The sequence below is a fragment of the Castanea sativa genome, chromosome 4 (assembly GCF_040712315.1).
Source record: "Castanea sativa cultivar Marrone di Chiusa Pesio chromosome 4, ASM4071231v1".
Taxonomy (NCBI): domain Eukaryota; kingdom Viridiplantae; phylum Streptophyta; class Magnoliopsida; order Fagales; family Fagaceae; genus Castanea; species Castanea sativa.
The window spans coordinates 23504672-23526547 of NC_134016.1; the positions used below are offsets into that span (position 1 = coordinate 23504672).

Genomic DNA, 21876 nt, shown 5'->3' on the forward strand with positions numbered 1-21876 from the left:
AATGAGATAAAGAAAGTCATACAAGAAGTTCATGATGATGAACAACCAGAGAATGAGAAAAGCTACTAGGGAACAAAGCTAAGAGAGGACATAAACACAGAGAGAGAAGAACAATTAGTAAACCCCCAACACCGAGACCACTCTAATAGACTACGCTGGCATAAAAGATTTAGCTCAAACAAGGTCTTCTCTTTGTCCTCAAAGGAACGGCGATTCCGCTCCAACCACACAGTCCACATTAAGCACCCTGGAATCAAATTCCAAATGTCCGACTTATCCTTTCCATGCCCGATGCCGGCAAGAGATCAAATCCGCCAGATCACGGCATAACCCAAGGAGTCCCAAAGGCTGAAGCATCGAAGACCATAGAGAGTGGGTAACCAGGACTGCGGGAGAAGTGGTTAACCGACTCCCCATCCATGCAACACAAACAACACCTATTAACCAAAGGCCTACCCTTAAGCATGAGGTTATCCGGGGTGAGAATCGACTATGAGCGAGCGGACCACGAAAGAACGCCACCCGCTTAGGGATCTTAGGTTTCCAAACCCCTTCCAAGGAAGCCAAGAATCCGATGCACCCGGATCGCGAGGTAATAAGACCGAGCATCAAACATACCATCCCCTTTAAGCCTCCAATAAAGGATGTCTCTCCTACTACCACGAGGGATACGAGCTTGGATAAGCTTCTGAGAAGAGAATACGAAGCCGCCAACTCCCAATCCTCAAAAGCTCTATAAAACGTTATATTCCACACTCACAACAGTACCCCTCTGGAATCCACAAAACTTCGAGATACGAGGCATCCTTGGCCAGATGAACACTCAAAAAGCTCGGGATAGAGAACTTTTAGAGTAGCACCACCAACCCACCTGCCATGCCAAAAACGGATACGAGAGCCTTCCCCACTACAAATGAAAGATGCTTAGAAAAGTTCTCCCAACCTTCGTTAATGCTTCTCCAAAGGCCGCACCCATGGGACCTCTGCAAGCCCTAGTCCTCCACCCACCTAGCCCCTCGCCATATTTACAAGAAATAACACGACGCCACAGGTGGGTATCTTCGTGGCCATATCTCCACAACCACTTCCCTAATAAACCCTGATTAAACGACACCACCTTTCTTAACCCCAATCCACCCTTCTCGACGGGAATACACACCTTATCCCAGTGCCACCAAAGGATATTTGAATCCCCCTCCGACGACCCCCAAAGGAACTTCCTCGGAATATATTCCAATCTAGCCGGCTTTAGGAATAGTAAAGAGAGATAGAAAGTAAGTCGGGAGACATGAGAGAGTACTCTTAATTAACATGAGCCTCCCACCCTTAGATAAATAGAGACGCTTCCACCCAGCGAGCCTCTTCTCCATCTTTTCCAAAATAGGATTCCGGATAAGGGGGACTTAAAAGAAGAACCCAAAGGCATCCCCAGAAATGCTTCATAGGCAATTTGCCTACTCTACATTGGCACATTAGCCAAAGCATCAAGATTATTCACCTCCCCCACGGGACAATCTCGCTTTTCCCACATTGACCTTCAAACCCGTGAACACACGAAAACAAGACAACACCGGCCTTAATTGGCAGAGTTCGCTCCACAGAGGCCTATAAAAAATGATGGTGTCATCCACAAATAAAAGATGGGAAATACTCACCCCGGCGAATTCACGGCTCCCACACGGAAACCCCCGAATAAGATTACACTCCTCTGTCTTCTCAGGCCTACTTAAAACCTCCATTATCAAAAGAAATAACAACGGAGATGACGGATCCCCTTGTCTCAACCCACGAGAGCTACCAAAAAAACCCTCGGGGGAACCATTTACAAGGATCGAGAGAATCGAACAGACGTAACGCAAGTTTTAATCCATCTCCTCCATTTCTCCCCAAAACCCATCGGCCCAACAAATAAAACAAGGCCTCACAGTTTACGTGATCATAAGCTTTCTCAATATCCGACACAAACCACACCGGAATTTTGCTCTTCAACACATATCCAAACATTCATTGGCATAAGCACGGGAATCAGAATGCCTTCCGCCAACAAACGAATTCGAGTCTCGAAATGAGATTATCCAAAACCTCCTCATCCTATTGGCCGGCACCTTAGACAACGGCTTATAAACACTACCCACCAAACTAATAGGGCGAAAGTCTTTAATGTTAACGGCCATTGCACTTCTTAGGAATTAAAGTGAGGAACGAAGCATTTAAAGACCTTTCAAACGAAGCATGCCGATGAAAATCTTCAAAAAAATCCATTACATCCCTTTCCACGACACTCCAACAATTCGAAAAAAGGCCATGGTAAAGCCGTCAGGACGAGGGCTTTATCCCCCTCCATCTCCTTAAGAACATGGAAGACTTCCTCCTTTGTAAACTCCTTCTCTAAAGACACCCGATCCCTGCTTCAATACGGGCAAATTCTAACCCATCCATAGAAGGACGCCCACCTCAGTTTCCTTATACAACTCTTGGTAAAAGAGGACTATTTGAGAGCGAACATCATTCTCATCCTCATAAAGGATACCGTTCACCTCCATCCTTTTAATTTGATTAGCATTTCTATGGGAGTTTGCTAATCTATGGAAAAACCGAGTATTATTATCTCCCTCTTTCACGAATAAGGCTCTCGACTTTTGCCTCCAGGAAGTCTCCTCAAGAATAGCCAAGTGCTCGAATGTCCCCTTTGAGTTGAGACGCCGAACTGATCCTCGCTAGAAAGACCCACTAGCTCCTCTCTCGAGATCTAACCCCATCAACTCGATTGACAAGTTCTTCTTTCTAAAAGCCAAATCACCAAACTCCTCTCTTGTTCCACTTTTTTAAGTACGCTTTAGAGCCTTCAACTTTTGGGCCAAGATGAAGCTTGAAGAGCCCTCAAAACTGTAGCTACCCCACCACTGCTTAACTCTATCAACAAAGCCCTCTTCCTTTAACCACATGTTCTCAAATTTAAAGGCACTTCGTCCACGCCGAACAACACCAGCTTCCGGCGAGAGGGCGATGGTCGAAAGAATACGGGGAAGCACCCGTTGGGATACATTCTCGAAGTGCTCCTCCCAATCGAGGAGACCAAGGCCCTGTCGATTCTTGACATAGAGGGAAGACCGGAATCTCTAAACCAAGTGAACGAAGCCCCCTCTAAAGGTAAATCAACTAAGGAATTATTCTCTATGAAATCTGAGAATGCGTGCATAGCGGGGCTGAAAGTCTCACAGCCAAGTCTCTCACTTGGATATCTGATAATAGTTTTTATAACTTGTAATAGAAAGTTAATTAGCTGATAGGTTGTTAGTGATAAGTGCAATAGCCTATTAGTTAGTTAGGCTTTGGCCAATCACATGGCAACCACATGGTGGGTTCTTGTAAGTAACTCAGCAGCTTGCTTATGTAACTATAAATAAGCAAGGCTACCCTCATTGTAACTAGTTGAATTTGAATCCAAGAAATCTCTACCTATGAGGTATTATTCCAATAGTGTCTCTTGAAGAGCTAGTTTATTCTTTCTTTTCTTTAAGCGCTTTCTAAAGTAGTTTTCCTTTTCACCATTTTCCTCCATCATAATTTGGTATCAAAGCTTGAGATCCATTTGGGAATTCAAGTTCTTTCTTGTCCTTTCTATTCTACAGCATAGCCTATTCAAGATTCAGCTCTTGCACTCATTTTCTTATCCTCTACTAGAGAGTAGTATTTTTGTAGATGACACCAATAGTATACAATAGAAGGAACAAGAAAGCTTCTATAACACATGAACCTGAGGTGTAGGTTTATCCTAGGCAGTAGTCAACGAAACCAAGAAGGAGAACCTCAAGTGACATCGGAGTAGACTGTGGAGCTACTAAGGGGGCAACTTGCTCCCTTGACTGAGGAAGTGAGAAGAAACCAGTGTCCTCATCCTAGAAATGATGATGAATCTGTTGAAGATGTTGAAACTGATAGTCACATCAACTTCAGTAACCCAATTGGTTATAGCCTAGAGGAGGTGTTCCAAGGTAAGTGCCTGTTCCTCCAAGGGGAGAACCAAAATGGGAATCAAAGTTCAAGATCGAGTTATCTAAGTTCAATCGTAGCTTGAATCATGAAGAATTTGTGGATTGGCTTAACCAAGTGGAAAGAATCATCGATTTCCATGAGGTACCAGATTTCAAGAAGGTGAAATTAATCTCTATCAAGCTGAGAGGGAGAGCTTCAGCCTCGTGGGAACAACTTCAAGTTCAAATAGTTAGGAGAGGTAAAAGAAAGATCCAAGATTAGTCCAAGATGAAGCATAAAACGAGAAACCAGTTTCCGCCTTTCAATTGTATGCAGTCCTTGTACAAACAACTGCATAATTTGAAGCAACACGGTAGTGTGGAAGAGTACACAGAGGCATTTTATCAACTGGTAGCTTAAGTAGAACTGAATGAGAGTAGAGATATGTGGTTGCAAGGTTCTTGAGTTGTCTTAAACCACCAATTCAAGGTGCCTTATCTTTACAACAATTGTGGTCTGTCTTTGAAACTTACAATAGAGCCTTGATGTTTGAGAAGCAACTTGCAAGAAAGCTTTTTCTGTAGTTTCACGCTTATGGTGGTAACAAAAGTACCCAAGTCAGCACTCAAGGAAGGCTAACTACTAACAGTGTGTGCCTTTCAAGATTGATAGTGTAGGTTTGCCTTCAACTTCTGGTGTAACAAAACCAATCCCTAAAGCAGCACAGAGTTTTACATTTAAGTGCTACAAGTGTGGAGAAGCTGGCACAAGGCCCCAAATTGTAAGAAGGGGGAGTTAATGCTCAAGGCAAGGGTAAAACTTTGTTGATTGAAGGTTGTGAAGACCAGGAAGATGAAGAATTCCCAATGAATGAAGAAGCAATTGTTATAGGGGACTCAGATAAGGAAGAAGGCCTAGCTTTGGTCATGGAGAAAACCCTGTTAGTATCAAAACAAAAGGAGTAGGAGGATTGGTTAAGGAGCAAAATTTTTCACACAACTTGCAATATTGGTGGCAGGATTTGCAGCTTAGTTATTGAAAAGGAAAGCTACTTTAGAAAGCTAAGTTGCTTAGAGAAAAGAAAGAATGAACTAGCTCTTCAAGAGACCCTCTTGAAATAATACCTCATAGGTAGAGATTTCTTGGATTCAAATTCAACTAGTTACAATGAGGGTAGCCTTGCTTATTTATATTTACATAAGCAAGCTGGTGAATTAGATACAAGAACCCACCATGTGGCTGCCATGTGATTGGCCAAAGCCTAACAAACTTCTCTAATTAACTAATAGGCTATTGCACTTATCACTAACAACCTATCAGCTAACGAACTTTCCATAACAAGTGATAAAGGCTATCAAAAGTAAAAGGAACTACCTATCACTAGTAACAGCTAGCTTTAAAAATGAACTGCATGAGAGAATCTGCCTATTCAAAACAAAAGCATTTTGTGAAGCTGAAATGATATCTCCCATGACCATGCAAAGTGAAGTAAACCCCCCCCCCCCTCCCCAACAAGACTGATATGGTGAAATAGACGGTGCTACAACCAAGAGAGAAAAAATGGAATTTTTTGCTTGAGAGGCAATGCAAGGAGAGAGACAACAAGATTTGGGTTTTGTTGACAACGTTTTTTGTAAAGCACACAAATCAAGAAGAATTTCTGAATTTTTGTTTGATATTGCAAAGTGAAGAAAGAACACGAGTCAAAAAGAACAGCTAAAAGAGAGAGTTGTGCATAAAGGAAAAAATGGAGAGGGGAGTGCAAAGTATTGCCGCATGTGAGATAAATAACCAATGTGTGTGAGAGCATAAGGAGATTTTCTTTAGCCACGAGACACACAAGGATTCATTATTGTACGGTGTGGATCTCAAGTTATGCTTAAACTTGAGAGAATTATTGTAATTGATTTGATAATAGTAAAATAATTTGGAGTTTATCCCGTTGTTTTTCCCTTCAACGAGAAAGGGTTTTCCACATCAATATTTGTGCACTTGTGTGTGATTAATATTTTGGTTTAGTAATTTTTTTGATAATATTTTTTTGGACCTAACATAATGTTGGTAACACTAATGATGGGTTTTGAAGGCCTTGTGGAGGGAACTTCCTTTAGAGTATGTATGATTGATAAGTTTATTTAGATTTTAGTCTGCTCACATAAGATCTCAAAAAAAAAAAAAAAAACCCGTCTTGATATTACTTAATTAGAAGACAAAGATGTACCATATTAGAGTTCAGCCTGTGCTTTCTAGAGAAGTTTACAGAGGGGCGATGATATCAAAAAGAAAACTACTCTTTTTTCCAACGATGTTTAGGTCTTGTCCATAATTTTATAGCAAAATGTCACACAATAACCCCTTGTATCACACGATACCTCTGTGCCCAAAATGATACATGGGCACAAACAATACATTTCTTTTCAGCTCCAATATGATACATATTGCATGTTACATCTTGTGTAGAATGTGATACTAACGACTAGGTAACTCTCTATATTATAAGAATAATTTAGTAATTTGGTAAGATTAATTATGGGTTTTTAAGGCCTTGTCAAGGTAACTTACTTAAGAGTAAGTATGATTGATAAGTTCATTTAGATTTTGAACTACTCACCTAGGAGCTCAAAAAAATCCCCAATATTTTTTTAGGCACGATAGAATTTCAACATATGGCATTCACTTCATAATGATTGCTCTTATCATCATGCTAAGAGCATAAGACACTAATAAGTTTTTTGTGTAGGCAAGGTACAAGTCCCAGATCTCTTATTCAACGAAAAAAAGATTTACCAATTAGGCTAACTATAGCTCACATAAAAAATAAATAAATAAAACCTAATATTACTTAGAACTAGGAGCTTAAAAAAATTCCTAATATTTTTTTTAAGCATGATAGAATTTCAACTTATGGCATTCACTCCATAATGATTTCCCTTATCATCATGCTAAGAGCATAAGACCAATCAATTTTCTGTATAGGCAGGGTTCAAATCCCAGATCTCTTATTCAACGGGAAAATAAAAAAAAAAACCAATTAGGTTAACTATAACCCACATAAAAAATAAATAAATAAAACCCTAATTTTACTTAGAAGACAAAGGTGTATTAAATTAGAGTTCAGCCTGCACTTTCTATAGATGTTTACCCAAGGTATTTTAGGTCTTGTCCACCACTTTACAGAAAACTGTTTTATTTTTATATCCCTTTTCACCTCTCTCTCTCTCTCATTGGGACTCAAAAAAATCCTTCATTTTACTCAGAAGACAAAGTTGTATATAATTGGAGTTCAGCATGTACTTCATATAGATGTTTAAAGATGGGCATACAATATCCAAAAGAAAACTACTCTTTTTGCAAAAGTTTTTTCAGCCTTGTCCACCATTATAGAGAAGTGTTTTTTTTTTTCACCTCTCTCTCTCTCTCTCATTATGTTAAGGAAAATGAGAAAGTATATACAAATGCGTACATTTCCTTTTCAAGATAAGAGATTCAAATACAAGAGACTTACAACATTTGTTTGAACAATTCCAGGAGATGCACATAATACACAAATGCCAGATTCAGCAGGTAGCCGCTTATGGAGGACACTGCTAAACATAACCTGCAATCCAAAAGCAACCATTTAAACATAACCTCCCTATTCTTTTTGGGGAGGGTGGAAAGAGAACGAGGTGTAGTTCAGATAAATTTCATTGCCGATAAACAAGACAAATTGACCAAACCCCCAAAAGCTGGTCGGCGGCAATATAGGTTAAGATTAGGTTTTCTAGTGTCATTGATGCAAGAGCACATCTAGAATTATTTTGGAATTTATTATTTTAGATTTTCTTTATCTCATGTTTTGGTCACCTGCTGTGTACTAAGATTTTCTTTATCTCATGTTTTGGTCACCTGCTGTGTACTAAGATTTTCTTTATCTCATGAGGGTATTATCTTTATCTTTTGGAATAGACTTTGAGTTCAATTAGGATTAGTTTTCACGGATTTTATCTTTATCTCTTTATTTCTTGGAAGCTCTATAAAAGCTCCAGATGGTTTATTATATATTCAAACTATCTTGATTGATAAATTTTATTCATGACCCGGTGGTCTCATCAAATTAAACAAAACAACCCAACCCATAAAGCCCATACTTCTTGACCCGGGGGTCTCAACCTAACCCACCCATACCTCCAATCATTCACAAACCCACCCAAAATTAACATACCGAACCTTTCTCAACTCTCTCACCCTAATTCTCAATCCACACTATCACAACCACCATCCAAACATCCTACACTTGTCAATTCTCTCTCTGTCAAGGTGGTATCAATGTCGGCCCAAACCGATGGTCTTCAACAAGCTGACCAAGAAGCATGCGACATCGATGTCATGGTGGATAAGGGCTAGGACGAGGCAGATCAGGTCTCTCAACCTCTCTCTTGCTTGCCTGCGTCCGAGAGTTCCAATCGTGTCCTTCAAATGTGTCCTCTTGTTGAACCTTTGTCATTGGTATCTCACACCGTCCCTGACTGGGTGATGGAGGAGGTAGTGGTTTCCAAATAATTAAGGAAGACTCAATCTAAGCTATTGCTTAAAGAAAATTTATCCAAAATAGTGAGGACTCTTACCCTTCAATAGGTCAGATGCTTCGTAATTTGCATAAGACATGGGATAACTCCCATGACTAGGTTCTTGAGCTACGGGATGGAAGGCAAGTGGTAATTACACTGTCTCTGTATCGATCACCAGAGGAATCGACCAATTCCAAGGCTATGGAAGCTAGTTTAATGGAAGATGGCAAGGTAAGGAATTGTTGATTCAACAAGAATCACTGTGGGTAGATGTGGGTGAAGATGTCGTTGACATGGATGCCTTATCTGTTGATGTGGGGCTGGAGGAGGATTTGTGGGATAGTGATGGAGGGTTGGGGTGTTGGAAAATGAATGAGGAGCCATTGTTCATAGTTCCTTTGGCTATAGAAAATCCTTTAGAGGTTTCAAACACCTTGGTGGAGGAACTTGGGACTTGAGACAAGGGAGATAATAATCAGCTATCTCAATGGGTTACTAGAAGGATAAAAGCACTCAAAAAATCAATGGGTACTTCTCTGGAGGGCCTTGGGGAGCAGTTTACAGGCTCATTTTAGCTATAGAGGCAAGGAAGAAAATGAAGATGCAAGATGAAAATGTTCAGAGGCAATTGATAAGTTGAGAAACTTGGCGAGTTCTTGGAGTTATGAGAATGGTTCTTCAACATCAAGGTGTGTTATTAGGGAGAGTTGTAGGTGTGTTATTAGGGAGAGTTGTAGAAGTGCATCAATGAATATTAAAACTGTTTCTTGGAATGTTAGTTTGTTGAATAACAATGACAAAACACCCTAGATGAGGACTCTTATCAGGACTTGGAAAGCTGATATTGTTTGTTTGCAAGAAACAAAACTGGATTTAATTATTAGAGGGGTGATATGAAGTGTATGGGGTTGCCAGGATTTGGATTAGTTGTATTTAGGTTCTGTTGGTTCATCTAAGGGCATTTTGGTGATGTGGGATAGAAGGGTAGTGGATAAAGTTGATGAAGCAGTGGGTCCTCTTTCTATTTCATGTGAGTTTTAAAAAGTGATCGATAATTTTCAGTGGGCTTTTAGTGTAGTATATGGACCTAACTCTTTTAGAGACGGACAACTTTATGGGAGGAGCTGACTGGCCTAAGCAGCTGGTGGAATGTTCCATGGTGTGCAGGAGGTGACTTCAACTTGGTCCAATTCTCGAGAGGTTGCTTCAAGGTCTAGGCTGGACAGATTCCTCGTCTCTAGATTGGGAGGAACAGTTTCTAACTGTTTATCAACAGAGGCTGCCTAGGCTATCAAATCACTTTCCAATTTTATTAGAGGGGGGTGACTTCCAAAGAGGCTAGAGGCCATTTAGATTTGAAAACATGTGGTTAAAGGATGAGAGATTTGCAGAGAAGGTACGTTCTTGGTGGGACTCTTATCATTTTCAAGGAACTCCAATTTAAATTATGTCATATAAATTAAAGGCTTTGAATTTTGATGTGAAGGTTGGAATGAGGAGGAATTTGGAATGTAGAGGAGAGGGGGTAATCAGTTGTGGAAGGATCTTAGTGAGCTAGATGCAGCTGAGGAAAGCTGTGGGTTAACAATTGAGGAAAAATTGGAAAAAGATAAAGTTCGAGGAAAATTAGAAAAGACAAACCACTTGGAAGAAATTTGTTGGAGGCAGAAATCAAGAGTTCTATGCATTAAGGAATAGAACTCATCATTTTTTTTTTTTTTTGATTTTTTGATAATAAGTTTCAAATTTAAAGTGTGAGAATTCTTTTTGTGATAAAAATAAACTCTTAATTTAAGAGATAAAAGGGGGGTATTTTATGTTGTAAGGTTGGCTATTTGCCCATATCTTATTTGGGTATGCCCTTGGCGGCTCATTATAAGGATTCTTCAATTTGGAACCCTATTATTGAAAGGATGGAGAAAAAGCTTTCAGGTTGGAAGTAGTTATATTTGTCAAAAGGGGGTATACTTACTTTATTGAAGAGTAATTTATCAAGCCTTCCCACTTATTATTTATCTTTGTTTACCATTTCACAACATGTGGCGAATAGATTAGAGAGGATTCAAAGGAATTTCCTTTGGGGGAGATCTACTGATGTCTTTAAATTTTTACTTGTTGCTTGGGAAAAGGCTGTGTGGCCAGTGGAGGCAGGTGGTTTGGGGATTTGGAAGATTAGGTTGTTTAACCAAGCTTTGCTTGGGAAATGACTTTGGCATTCTGGGAAGGAGGTCACACGTTTATGGCAGTAGGTTATAGCCTCCAAATATGGGGAGGCCAGTGATGGATGGTGTACTAGAGTTGTTAGAGGGATGCATAGATGTGGTATGTCAAAGAACATTAGGAAGGGGGTTGAGAGTTTCTTTAGTCATGTGTTGTATGCGGTGGGTGAGGGTGTTTGTATTCAATTCTGGCATGAACCTTGGAGTAGCCCTACTTCTTTGAAAGATTTATATCCAGAAATGTTTGCTTGTGCTGTGGTTGATACTGCACCTAATGGGGGTGGTAGAAGCTAGAACTTACAAGACGACGATATTTTATGATTTCTTTTCGCATATCTCATCCAAATTACCTTCTAGGGGGGGGGGGGGGGGTGATGATACCATGATATGGCAATTGAATTGTAGTGGTGTTTAAGCTATGCACTCTTTCTATTATTCATTGCTGGAAGCTCCATCAGTGTGTTCCCCTTGGAAGAACATCTGGTGTGTTAAGGTACTTATAAGGGTGGTTTTTTTCTTATGGACAGCTACTAGGGGTGGGATTCTCAAATAGATAACCTTGTTAAGAATAATTTGCCTCTTGTTAATTGGTGTTGCCTATATCGATGTGAAAAGGAAACTGTGGATCATTTATTACTCCATTGTAAGTTTGCCCATACCTTGTGGAGTGAAGTCTTTCTTGTGTTTGGGGTTCAATGGGTGATGTCGAAGACTGTTGTTTCTCTTCTATCTGCATGGTGGAATTGGTTGGGGATTCATTCTTCAAATGTTTGGAATATAGTACCCACGTGTCTTATGTGGTTAACCTAGAAGGAATGCAGTGCTCGAACATTTGAGGAAATTGAGAGACCTGTAGATCGGTTTAAGTCTCTGCTACTTAGGACTTTCTTTGAGTGGTCTCGTATTTGGAGTTTTACACATTGTATTTCTTTGTTTGATTTCCTTAATTCTGTTAGCTTTTCTATTTTTATTTTTTTGTATTCATTTCTGTGCAGTGAGTTTACTATCGTAAACTCATTGTACTTTTCTTGTCAATAAAGATGTTATTACCTATCAAAAAAAAAAAAAGGAGGGGGAGACAACCTACAATCTACAATATCAAAAGCAAGGTATGATTGATTTTTTCAAGAAGCCTAATAACTGTCTCATATCATTAAGGAACACATATTACAAGAGATTCTGGAAGCAGCACTTTAAAGGTTCTTGATTGTCAGGACAAGTGCCTTAGCCTTCAGGAAGATAAGGGTTAAGGATTAAAAGGAATGTCAAGTTACTTTCAAGCAGAATAAGGTTTTGGTGTAAAAGGTCTTCAGGCTTACTAGTCAATTTAGGAGTACTACTGCTAGCAGTAAAAGGAAGAGAAACTCTCTGTATAACTCAATGTACTCAAATTCAGACTTGATTTATTTTTTTTCTGATAGGTGATTAATCAAGTCTGAATTCTTTGAGTACTTGAGTTATACAGAGACTCTCTCTCTCTCTCTCTCCCCCCTTGTTGGCACACCATTCATAATACTGTCCAAACAACCCTTGAACAGCCACTAATTTCTCCGTTTTCTTCTCCAGTTCAACCCTAAACCATACTCCTGTTACATTAATTAAGACCCAAAAACCTCATATACTTTCCCTAGCCAATCACTACCAAATGACAGCTCAAAACACCACTAAAACCCTAATTCTGCTATGACCTAAAAAACCCTGCAACCTGTTTTCTTCAAGAATAGATCTTTTAACCTTCAAACTTAAAATTGGATCAATCAGTAAACATTCTACAAGGCCTAAAGCCTTTCAATATATTACAAAAGCTAAATTTGTAACTTTTCTTATCCAGAAGTTTCACAACAAATCACACATAGAAAGATTCTCTAAATCTGTCATACATCACAGACACACCTCAAAGCATGTTTCACAAGTTACTTAAATTTATGGTCACTAATCTTTTTATATTAATTCATTAAAAGTACAAAAGGGGCACAACCCATGTACATAAGAAAAATTATGGTCACCATACATTTGAACATTATTTATCCAGGGGGAAAGGAACCCAAAAAAAAAAAAAGTGCCGAATGGCACAAAAGCAACAAATACTTCTTTTTTATTTTTTATAAATTCAATAGCAATGAATACTTAAGTTCACCTGAAATCATAAATTAAATAGCAAGGGATACTTAAATTCACACAAAAGAATAATAATAATAATAATAATAATAATAATAAAACAAGACTAATAATTTTATTCACATTATGCATGAAGGGTAAAAATGCCACAATCAAGCGCAAGGAATTTTCTGGGCCATCAAAAGGTTAAAGGTTTAAATATTGGTTTCAAAGTGTACCTGTGCTAGCTTGCTGCTTGAGTATCCAACTAGGCTTGTAAATTTCCTTTTCCCAGAAACAACATTCATATCTTCTGTGTCAACAAAGCCAACATAATGCATCTACAGAAAAAAAAAGGACAGGCCACTCTCAGACTTAAAGTTATAACTTGACAGTAAAATGATGGAAAGGATTCACATTTCATATAATATATTAACTACTTTAGTATTCTAATACTCCTGAAGAATCATTAAGCAGCCTATAATTGGAACCTAAAGCAGCATGTAAGTTAATTTGGATATCTACAAAATAGGTATTTGATGTCCAATCCAAGTTTGCTATTGGTTATTAATGGGCAACCATTGCAAGGCTGCAACTTTTTTTTTTTTTTGACACTCAATGCATTATGCATTTAAAGAAATAAAGCAATTTGAACTCCTGCATTGCCCTATCTTAGAGAATTCTTGTAGCTGATTCCCAATGTAAGTTCATATATCTGCTTGTTTTGTTGCCTCCATGTCTTTATCAGTTATATAAAATTTAATAAATATTAAAAAATCATGTAGGGGAGGACCCAGGATCATTACTTTTGGGAGCCTTAGAAGAACAGAAAAAGATAAGAGAGAGAGAGAGAGAGAGAGAGGGAGAGAGAGTTTGATTAACAGTGAGTTAAGAATTAGGAGAATCTATGGATGCGTTTAGAATTTTTGAAAACAAAAGGGCTATGAGATTGTGATCAGAATTAAAAGGTGGTTCAATGAGTTATTCGATGGCTATTTGATAGAAGAAAGTTTTGGGAATTTAGAGGGTTGTAAGGAAGAAAGAGAAAAGAGAATTTTATCTTGTTCAGGAGATGCATGAACAGTACCTATGAAGAGTACCACAAGAAAGAGAAGACGAGAAAAGAAAACACAAAAACCAAATAGCATCAATGCTCAAAATGCTCAACAATCTTATATTTATCAAAACCATCTCTACTGATTACATTAAGCACAAAAAATATAAATAAAAACTCTTGTACTAGTAGTATTAGGGCTCCTAGTTTAAGTAGTAAACTAAAGCCTAATAAAAGACTAACTTGGACTTAAAGAAAATAAAACCTAAGATACTTAGAATCTCCAAGAAAATTCTAGACTCAATTAAACTACCAAATACCCTTATTTTGTAGAAATCTTAAAAATTACATATTTGCTCCTGACTACAAAAATAACCATCACTAATAAAATAAAAACTCAATTACAAAACCATTTTAACCCTACAATGGACTTCATGCAAATTTTACCTCAATGGACTTCATAGGTGGACCCCATAAAATCATTGTTCAATACGCAAATTTGAAAAGTGATAACACATCAATCTTTTATGGCTTCATCACTATTGTCAAAAAGAAGATTGCTGATAAAGATTGCGTCTATTGTATGTATCAATCATTCAACAAGGTCCAAAGGGTCCTTTTACATTTATTCAATTAATAGTAATGCAACATGCATTTGTATTTATATGAACAATGACTGTGGAACTTACAACAGAATTCACATTAATAATTCGACTTGGAGAGCCTCTGATAAGAGATGGCAAAAGCAATACTGAAAGCAAAGCTGGAGCCAAATGATTTACTTGCATGTGTTCTTCGTACCCATCTTTCGAAAATTTTTGAGGCTCTGGATGCAAAATAGACAATGAGAATCATGTATTGAATGAAACAAAAATGATAAACATATTCAACTTCAATAGCTAGTATTAAAATGTTTTTACTGGACCACTCAATGCTAAAGCACCCAATGAAATGCCAGATGCTAGAAAACTTATACAGATACAACAATTTCCTCTTGCCAGAGCAACATATCAAAGCAGGAAATGAGTAACAACATAAGATCCCAATCATACGCATTGAGGGAAATGGCAAGGCAATTTCACGTAATGAGAAACAAAGCCAGAATTTCTCAAATAGTTGGGAGGCTACAACAAGGTGGAAAAGAAATTCTAGGAATCTGCAGAGCTTTAGACCTGCTATCCAAGGAATTTCTTTTTTATTATTTCTTTCAAAGATTGTTATTTCCAGAGGGAGGGGCAAAAAAGATGTAGTGACCTAACTCATCTAAGATTATTTTTTAGTCTTGATTCATCATAAGTTTTTTTTTAAAGTCAAAATATGAAAACAACACCTGTTATACAGGAAGTGCACAAGCAGTGCGTCAAAATTAAAGAAAAGTACGGCATCATAAGTTACTGGGGGCAGTTTATTTTTTCTAATAATTCAATACAACAAGTGGAGGTGGGGGGACTTGAACTTTGGTTAAAGGACACAAGATAGTGCCATTGAGCTACAAGGCTCTTAGCAAGTTAATGAGAGCTTACCCAACTTTAAAAATCTTCTAAAGATGTATCATGTATGGACTTATTAGTGTAGTTGAGGGCACTAGACAAGCTATTGAGCTACCTTCAAGTTTTTTCATTTTTATCAACTTTAAAATGGAGTGAAATATAAAACAAAATAGATCCAGAGGTCCAACAAGACTCCACATAAGACATAGAAGTATGGCATTACATATGAAACCTTAGAAATTCAACATAAAATATAACCAACTTTACAACTTTTTGTGCCCAATAAAGGTTTCCCTTCAAAAACCAATCTAAAATAAGCACCACATGCAATAGAATATACGAGATTTCACTCAACTAAGTTTCATAACAACCAAGACACCTTCCCTAACCTTTTTTTTTCTTGGATAATTAACAAAATTGCACTACCAGTAAAGATATGACTTATGAAAATTGTGGGATAGGGATATGATTAATTTTACATGATCAAAAACATATACATTCTCCAAAGATTAGGAAGACATTCATCAGGTGTTATTTAAAAGAGGAGAAGGTCAATCACAATCCCAAAAATAGAAAGATTAACAAATTCCTTATAGCTGGCCAATTTGGTAAGGAGAGGAAAAGATGCAGAGTTATCCATGTGTTGGTTTGCAGACTTGTATAGAGTGCAAGAGAGGAGAAACACCCTATCCACCAGAAACCAAGACGTTTATAGATGATTTTTAGGAACTGATTAGTAACCAGTTGTTCACACTGCAGCATCTTGAACAGTACCAAAACTAGTAGCATGAAAACTAACCAGTAATCCTTTGTTTTTTTACACCTTTGTTAGTCTGGCATCAATAGGTTCTTATCACCAAAAAGGTCTGGTGCAACTATATTAACTGGCCTGTAGTACAGTCCACGTTACAAACTGCCCTGTAGTACAGTCCACATTATAAACTGCCCTGTATTACAGTCAGAAGGGATCACAACAATGCAACTTAAATTGTACTGTTCTATATTTAGGGTAGATTTAGGACAGGGGACTAGGAATTCAGAGCCCAATCAAGTCTTGGACAAATTTTGAGTCAATGGATCAGGTTCTTTAAGTTAGAGGAAAGATAGGATTCGTTCTGAGTAAATCCACTTAGTGGAGGAATACCAAAAATAACATAAATAGAAGTAGTTAAAAAATGACATGTCAATTAAGGAAGTACAAGAGAGTACAACTTTGAATATAATAGAATGACAGAAAAGACGTGGTAAACCCGACTAGTGTATTTACTTTTGGGACTAAGTTTTGGTTTTTGTTATTGGATCATGTTCCTCAACCATCCCCACTGCCTAGAGTTATAAAAAAATGCTGCACCATCACTAAAAATTGAATTTAACATTTTTATAGCAGGCTCCTCTCTATGTTGCACACAATCTATAGATAATACTCAAGCTCTTTGAATGACCGGCACTCTCTATAAGGTTTCCCACCCCATAGAGAAGTTAGATATCTTGTTGCAATGACTAGCACTTGGTTGCTTCAAGCTTAACTCTCAAACTCAAGTTGAGTTTAGGTTACCAATGTTCAGTGAGCTCAGCTTGAATTAACCATGTTTGAACTTTGGGCTTTTTCATCCAAAGTGTGTCAACAACAAACTTGAGTACCCAATTCATGGATCACAGTCATCTCTCTCTCTCTCTCTCTCACACACACACACACACACTTGTAATTACCAAGGAATAAATCAACATCTTTATCAAACTATGAAATCAAAGCCCCTAAAATACTGAATTACAAATAATTCAGCAGTTTTATTGCCTAGAAATTATGTTGATGGTCTAGAATTACCAAACCGGCAAAACTAAACACTGTCAGCTTACTAGGATTCAAAGTAATTTAGTCAAAGTAATCATAGATTTCATGCGTTCCAAAATAACTAAAATAGTGCTGTAAAAAGAGGGGGATTGACATTTAAAAGAAGAAGGTACCTCCGATGGAAAATATTCCGGCATTGTTAATAAGAACATGTAAAGGTCCTAAACGTGCATTCCATGCTTGAGCGAATCTGGCGACGGAATCCAACGAGAGAAGATCAAGTTCCATAACCTTCAAAAATAGAATAAATAAAAAAAGCATAAGAGGATGCAAATTTATGAGAGAGATAGAGAGAGAGAGAGAGAGAGAGTTGAATTGAGCAGGACCTCAATATTGAGAGGGAGAGCCAATCCTCCTCCGGAAAGGGACCATTGGTTTTGCCAATCGAGGATCAATTGGTGAGCGGCCTTGGGGTTCCTGACAGCCATGATGACGTGTGCCCCTGCCTCCGCCAATTGCCTAGCGGTTTCACGGCCAATGCCGCTGGTGGAGCCGGTGACTATGCAGGTGAGATCGTTGAGACCGGGAGGCAAAGGCAGAGGGTTGTGCAAGTGGCTTGCCGAGATCCTCTGGAACAGCATTTCGTATATCAAATACATCCAACCTCTCAACCATTGTATCCATCCCAAACCCTCTTTCTTCTTCTGCTTCCGCTTCGTTGCCATCGAAACTAGAAACTATAACTGAATCTCCCTCTCTCTCTCTCTCTCTCTCTCTCTCTCTGTAGGCTCAGCTCACTGTTGCGTTGACCATTTACCGATAATTTTCAGTTTATGGATACTATTCTAAGACCACATTATTAATGCTAATCGGGTGCAGTGGGAGTGACTAGAGAGTGGTCAGGACTCAGAAAAGACAAAATATTGTAAAATATTGAGTTTATTTGTGATATGGATTATGTTCAAACTTATTTGAGGAAATGAGGCGAGAAGCGAATTTTGATAATAGTATTGTCGAAATTTTGAGAAAAAGTAAGAGAGAGAATAGAGAAATGATGTGATGGATGTGGGAGAGAGAAAAATTAATTTTGGCAATGATATTACCAAAAATAAAAAAAAAATTTAAAAAAAATGAATTTCGGCAATTAAATTGCCGAAATTGAAGGATTAAAAAAAGAAAACTGAATTACGGTAAAAGTAATGTTATGGCCACAAATTATTTTACCATATTTTTACAAACTGTTGTTATGACCAATTTCTTACTGGTTTTCTTCAAGGCCCACCAATAACATCATCTTTTTATTTACCAATAATCACTCATCACATCAACAATTTATGAAAGTTTTTATAAAAAAATTTGTATCTCTAGCATTTTGCTAAAATGGAGGATTTAAAAAAAAAATTTTAAAAAAAAAGCTACAACAACACTTTCGGATGTATAAAATAAAATATCTACGCTACCCAATAAGCTTATAAAAAATACTTGAAACATATGTTGTAAATTAGTTTTGAACTTAGGAAGGATTGGAACCTTGGATGCACTACTTAATTTTGAGGTATAGCGTAGATGTAGGTAGCGCTTTTCCTTGGGTCGTTACATATTGAATTAAACAAATGCTAGCATTCAATAGTCTATGGTGAATCTCAAAATTGTGGATTTTGTAATTTTTGGAGACTACTTCGGCCTTGGAATTTTGTTGAAATTAATAATTGATGGAAAATCAGTTATTGGGGTTAATCTAAATGAATGGACATTGGAATTTTTATTCATAATGAAAGGAACCTAGAGAGCTATTTAGACTAGAGATATGTATATTTTTAAAGAATCTTATATTTTTCGTAATATGGTTGTTCTTAAACTATGGGTGATTGAGTAAGAGATTTTTTAGTGGTATTGTATTAGGCAACAGAAGCATCATGGCTCCATTTGCTTAGGAAATTTTTTTTTTTACACATCTTGGGAAGGAAAAGTCTAAGCATATGTTGTGGAATAGTTTTGAACTATGGTGATGAGTGATAAATTTGTATAGATTGATACAATTGTGGCTTTAGAGTAGCGTAGGGGAAGCGTGATAATTCATTCACCTTGTGATGAATTTAGAGGACTGAATTCTTATAAGTGGGGGAGATTGTAATACCCAGAAAAAAAAAAATTAAAAGGAGGGGTATTTAAGTAAATTTTTGTGGGGCCAATTTTATAATTTACAATTATAAGGGAGTTTTTTCGAAAATGAGATTGAAACCCTAGTTATATACAAGCTTATTAATTCAACGTACATGAAGAGATATTTTGAGAGAGGAGACTACCCAGAGGACTGAAGTAAAGAAGGATTGACTACACCCTTGAGGTAAAAGCCTAAGAATCTCTTTCTTGTCAAATCTAAGCTTTATTTAGAATTGGAGTATTTTTTATATGAAGTATTTTGGCCAATAGTGAGACTATTTAAAAAAAATCCAATGAGTATGATGATGTAAACGAAGAAGGAATTAGATCTGTTTCCCTGTGCTGGTGTTGCGTTAACTATCAGTGTTGCACAGGTTTACCGAATTGAGTTTTGGTGAATAGCAAAAAGTTATGGTGTAGGCCGGTAGTGTGATAAGTTACAGAGATAAAATATATATGTCAAATAGTATTTTTTTTTTTTCCGTAAAAACATGTTAGGAGCTTGATTTTGGTTCGATATGGTGTTTTTCTTAGTTTTGTCCTCATGCCAAAAAAGAACTAGGGTCGGCGGCAGTGGCAGGGAAAAAAAAAGAATATATATATATATATATATGATAAATGGAATTACCACCTTGACAAAGCAACGCCAGCACCTTCCTTTATTGTTGTTGTTTTTTTTATTATTATTATATTTGTTTATTTGATTGGTTGAGGCATATAAGGGAAGTCAGTAGGTCTGACTTAAGTGATCAAATATATATATATATATATGTTAGAATTTAGACCCCTGTAAAACTAGATTGTTTAACCTAATTAATTAACCAAGTGAATACTTAGGTTTATTATTCAGATCTAGGTTAAAATAATAACAATCATATCATGCAAAGCAGCAGAAATAATAAATAACACAATGATATGATGACCCAGGAAAACCAAACCAGTAAAAAATTTGGGGAGGATTTAACCTAGCTATCATCAAGGTAAACTTGAATCGACTATGAAAGAATCGAAGTGTACAATAGCGACTTAGACCACTAACATCTTATTGCTACCCACCAGTAGAACTTACTGACACGACCACGTGCAAGTTCTGAGACCACAGACTCCTTCTTTCTTAGATTCTCCAGAAAGTACAAGCACCCCCGCTTATGTATCTTTAAGCTCTTATGGCAACAACTGAATGATCATCAAGTTCTTGAAGTAATCTCCTTCTTGATAATCCTAAGCTTGTGTGAAGGCAAGCACCTCTCAAATCTCACAAGAGATTCACACAAACAGCAATATGAGTAACCTCAAAAACATGGCTAGGGTTTGCCTTTTATACCTAGGACAAAACATAAAACCCTACACGTTATATGGGCTTAGGGCTGAGTTGGAAAATCTGCAGAAAAACAATCTGCACGACTTTCGATCGGTCGAGTCTAATTCTCGATCGATCGAGTCAGGCAGAAATGCACAGTAACTTCTGCAGTTAACTCGATTTCAATTTTACATAAATCACATACTTTGAGTAAGTCTAAAACACAACTAGACACCTGTTTTGATCATGGTTTGCCAACAACACATATTAGAGTTCTAATACATTAGTTCCTAAGTACTTAGAACCTAACAATATCAACTCACGAATAGAAGATTAAGTGATGTACTTTTGACCCTTTATGCCTATAGGTATGGTATAACTATAGACTTGATTCCTAGGAACTATTAGTGGCAGAAAATGAAGTGAACAAAAATATTGTAATTATGTGGGATTTTGGTGTGTGTTGATAGTGGGCAGTTATTGGTCATTTTTAATAGTCTCTCTTCTGGCTTAGTATTGTTATAAGTTTTTCTTTAATTATTTGATTATTGAGTATAGTGCTTGAAAAGTGTTTAGGTGATATCTAAGGATTTTAGAAGAAGTGTTAGGGAGAAGTTCTTGTTGGTATGGCTTTCGGAGGTAAGTAACCTTATTCTAATTGGTTTTATTTTGCGTATTTTAACTACTGAAAATTGTTTACAGTTGTTACAATTTTATTTCTATTGTATTACTGATTTCAAGTAAAGAATTATTACAAATATATCTGATTACTAAATATATGATGTATTTTATTTATTTATTTTTGGTTATACTGATTCAAAGTAAAGAATAAAGGATTTTCCCAAATATATATGACCATTGAATATAAGATTTATTTTATTTTATTGTATTTTTTAGCTATATTGATTTAAAGTAAAGAATATAGAAATATCACAAATATATTTGAATACTGAATATATGATTATAAATATGTATTTGAATGAGATATGTTTTTTTGGTTTGAACTATGATTTGATATATATGATTTCGAACAATCTCACTATGTTTGACTCTGATACCCAGCCAATGGGGGTATTCATTGGTACTCTGATACTCAACTAATGAGGGTTATTCATTGGTACTTTGATACCCAGTCAATGAGGGTTATTCTTTGGTATTCTGATACCCAAATCAATGGGGGTTATTCATTCGTACTTTGATACCCAGCCAATGGGGGTTATTCATTGGTATTTAGAT

General features: G+C 37.1%; 1 protein-coding gene across 1 annotated transcript in view; it reads right to left on the reverse strand.

Moving 5' to 3' along the window:
- The window catches only part of LOC142632246 (dehydrogenase/reductase SDR family member FEY-like), a 36644-nt gene extending 18625 nt beyond the window's left edge, over positions 1 to 18019 (reverse strand). The window contains exons 1-5 of the mRNA XM_075806673.1: positions 17564 to 18019; positions 17351 to 17468; positions 14585 to 14721; positions 13081 to 13182; positions 7481 to 7573 (exon numbers count right to left, since the gene is read on the reverse strand). Of these exons, the coding sequence (XP_075662788.1) occupies positions 7481 to 7573; positions 13081 to 13182; positions 14585 to 14721; positions 17351 to 17468; positions 17564 to 17902 (789 nt within the window). The 5' untranslated portion in view covers positions 17903 to 18019. The remainder of the gene's footprint in view (positions 1 to 7480; positions 7574 to 13080; positions 13183 to 14584; positions 14722 to 17350; positions 17469 to 17563) is intronic.
- Positions 18020 to 21876: the final 3857 nt, after the last annotated feature.